At 48.9% G+C, this 3,210-nt stretch overlaps 1 protein-coding gene across 2 annotated transcripts in view; it reads left to right on the top strand.

Annotated features, from left to right (window-relative positions):
- Positions 1–6: 6 nt before the first annotated feature.
- The window catches only part of UBAC1 (UBA domain containing 1), a 12,656-nt gene continuing 9,452 nt past the window's right edge, over positions 7–3,210 (top strand). For both annotated transcript variants that reach the window (XM_014307163.2, XM_031057356.1), the window contains exon 1: positions 7–86. In XM_014307163.2, the coding sequence (XP_014162638.1) occupies positions 9–86 (78 nt within the window). In that variant the 5' untranslated portion in view covers positions 7–8. The remainder of the gene's footprint in view (positions 87–3,210) is intronic.

Here is a 3,210-nt window from a genome sequence, read left to right as displayed (position 1 = left end):
TGTGCACTATGGAGGGCGCCGAGTGGCTGGAGGAGGTGCCCGAGGACACCACGGTGGAGAAGCTCAAGGAGCGGTGCCTGAAGCACGTAAGGAACGGGGACCGGGCTGGGCCACCGGGACCGGGCTGGGCCACCGGGAGCGCCCGGAACCCGGCGGGGCTGGGGCTGGAGATCATCGGGGACCGAGGGAACCACCGGAATTAACAGTTCAGGGGAAGGAAAACTGTCCCGTGAGGAAAACTGATTTTTCCAACTGCCTTGTAGTGGCTCTAAAAGGAGGGGGAATCAGCTCGGGTGCACAGGTGCCTTTGTGTCCTGGTTCACTGTGTCTGCTGTCCCCCCCGAATTGCTGTAAAACTGTTCCAGGTGGAAATAAAAACCCCTCTTGGAGAGTTTTGGGTGTTGGTAAAGGAGGATTTGGGCAGAGATCACTTGGGAATGTTTGGTTCCAGAGTTTGGGGTGTGTTTTGGAGCAGTGTCAGGGATGCCCAGCTCCTGCCCGTGCTGTGGGAGTGGGATTCTAACCTGGTTTGTTTCTGTGGCTAGCTGGACTTCACCTCGTTTGTTTCCTTGGCTAGTTGGACTCTAACCTGGTTTGTTTCTGTGGCTAGCTGGTCTCTAGCCTGGTTTGTTCTGTGTCTGAGCGCAGGAGGAAGGTAGGAACTGAGGAGAAATTGCCTGTTGTGTTCAAATCTGAGTGCAGCCTCCCCCTGGGCTGGCACTGGAGCAGCTGAGGGGTTTTGGGGGGAGATCAAAGCTCTCCTGTGCTCTAAACAAGGAGACCTTGGTGGAGGTGGCCAGAGGGTCAGTGTGGAAGGGAGGAGGTGCCCAGGCAGGGGCAGCAGGGCAGGGCAGCACAGACTGGGCTGGGAGGAGGCTCAGGCACAGCCGGGGTTGCTGTCCTGAGTGACAGCAGCAGCCTGGAGCTCACCCCTGACCTGCTGCATTGCTTCCTGAGGGACTGCAAGCCCAGAGCTGGCACAGGCTGCAGCCTCAGCCCCTCCCTCTGCCAGCACAATTCACTAAATCACATCTGATTGTGGGGGGTTTGCCTTTAGAGTCTTGCAATGACTTTTTTTTTTTTTACATAAAACCTGTGCAATAGGAGATCCCTGTAATTTGTAACCACTTAGCTCCTGTTTGAAGGGTTAAAGGTTTTGTTTCCTGGGTGAAATAAAGGTGCCCAGGAACCCTTCCAGCACCTGAAGGAAACAGGGAGAGAGGGATGGAGCTCTACAGGACAAGGAGAAATGGCTTCACACTGACACAGAGCAGGTGTAGGCACAATTTGATAACTCAGGGTGATATTTGATTTCAATTTCTGCTGCTTTGTGCACAGATCCATCCTGGGGTGGATTTCCATTAAATAGTTTTGTGGAGGGGTGAAACAGACCTGGAGAAATCATGGCTCCTGCTTATGGACTAAATCTTGGCAACACCTTGAGATGATTTCTGCAGCCACCTTTTCCAAGAGACTGATGTTTGAGTCCTGAATGTCTCTGAAATTTGAAATCTTTCAGGAAGCAGGGGGAGATGTCTGTAGCAGGTTGCAGCTGGGGAAGTGGCCACTTTTCCCTCCATAACTTTCAGATGCTGGCTGATCTCTGAAGTGCCACTCTTGATGTTTTTATTTCCCCCAAATTTGATGTTTTGGGCTCTTTTGTTAGACAAAGAAATAAACCTCTCCCACTGGTTTTCCCCCTTACCTTTAATATTTGTTTAAACAGATGGTTTAAACCACCCAAGTTTAATAGGAGGGAGTGTCAGGGCTATTTTCAAACGTTTGTTATTAAAAGCAAACAAAAAAAAGGTTTTTCTGTATTTTAAAACAAACAAAGCCTTGTGGTTTACCAGGGTTCCAAGCTTTGCAAGAGGTGTTTGGCATCCCCAGGGATTAGGATTTCAGCAGTTGCTCAGGCACCTGTGACAAATGTTTGTCCCCTGCCAGGCAGAGCAGCCTGCTGGCAACTCCAGAATTAAAAAGCAAAGGTGAGAATGAGTAAAGGCACTGCTGGTCAGGTGTTTTTTCCATTTCCAGGGCATTTAAAGTGTGAAGATAAGCCAGGAGTTTCACTCAGCAGCCTCTTTGGTGTCTCTAGTGCCCATATCTGCCCTGTTATTCTCTGCAGTTGTTACTAAAGTGGTTGGAAGAACAGGAAATAAGAATTGGTATCCACAAAACTTTAATTTTTTTGCTTAAACTTTTACCTATTAGTTTTATGATTAATTGCTGCCCACGTTATTATGTGATTATCCCCACATACTTTTTTTTTAATATGTGCTGGGGGAAATGGAAGTAGATCTGTGTGTCCACCCCAAAACCAGCTCCCAGCTGCCCCTTTCAGCTCCTCTCACCTCAGGATCTGTGACAGGAATGTTCTGAGCAGGTTTGCAGAGATGTTCCACTGATGTCCCCAGGCATTTGGGGCCCCTTATCAGCTCTATTGCAGGAGGTGCTCCCAGCTGGTAATGTGTTCTTTGGCCTGGGTTCAGCACTTCTTGGGCTGCAGGCTCCCTGAGAGGCTCCTGTTAGACAAAGCAGCACTCAAATATTCTCACCTCAATCTCAGGGAGGCATCAGAGCCACAGCCAGGTTCAGGTGAGGGCTGGGATCCGTGTTGGGAACAGGAATGTTCTGTTGGACAAACAGCAGGGAGCTGAGTTTCCATCAGCTGCAGGCAGCAGGAGAGGTGGTGGTGGACTAAAAAGGCTCCTTTGCAGGAGGCTGGTGATGAACAGCACCAAAATTAGGGATTTTCAGTGGGGTTTCTGTTGCACTAGAGGTGAACACTCTCTCCTGCAGACATGGTGGAAGTGGCTTGGTAGGAACATTTGGAAGTGGCATTAAAAGCTGTTTGCTGTGGGCAGAGCAGGCAAGGTCAGTGTGAAGTGTCCTGTTTTGTGGTGAGAACAGCAATTTCAGGTTGTTATTTCTAATCCTGCCTTTCTGGAATTGCAAGCACTTTGCTTTCTTTGCCTTGCACTCAAACAAATTGGAAGCCTCTAGATGCACTGATGGAATAATGTTCCTGAAATCTTTCACTGTGCATCTGGAGCCACTCTGGTGTGGGGAGGAGGCAGCTCAAGGCCTGTGTGAGCACTCTTTTTTTAGGATTTGAACTGATTTCCTGGTGAATTAATTGACATGCAATTTAGAATCGCAATAAGGAAATGAGCACAGAAAAAAATCCATTGTATTCTGATTATTTAT

The sequence above is a fragment of the Geospiza fortis genome, unplaced genomic scaffold, assembly GCF_000277835.1.
Source record: "Geospiza fortis unplaced genomic scaffold, GeoFor_1.0 scaffold27, whole genome shotgun sequence".
Classification (NCBI taxonomy): Eukaryota; Metazoa; Chordata; class Aves; order Passeriformes; family Thraupidae; genus Geospiza; species Geospiza fortis.
This window is presented reverse-complemented; position numbering and strand designations above follow the sequence as displayed.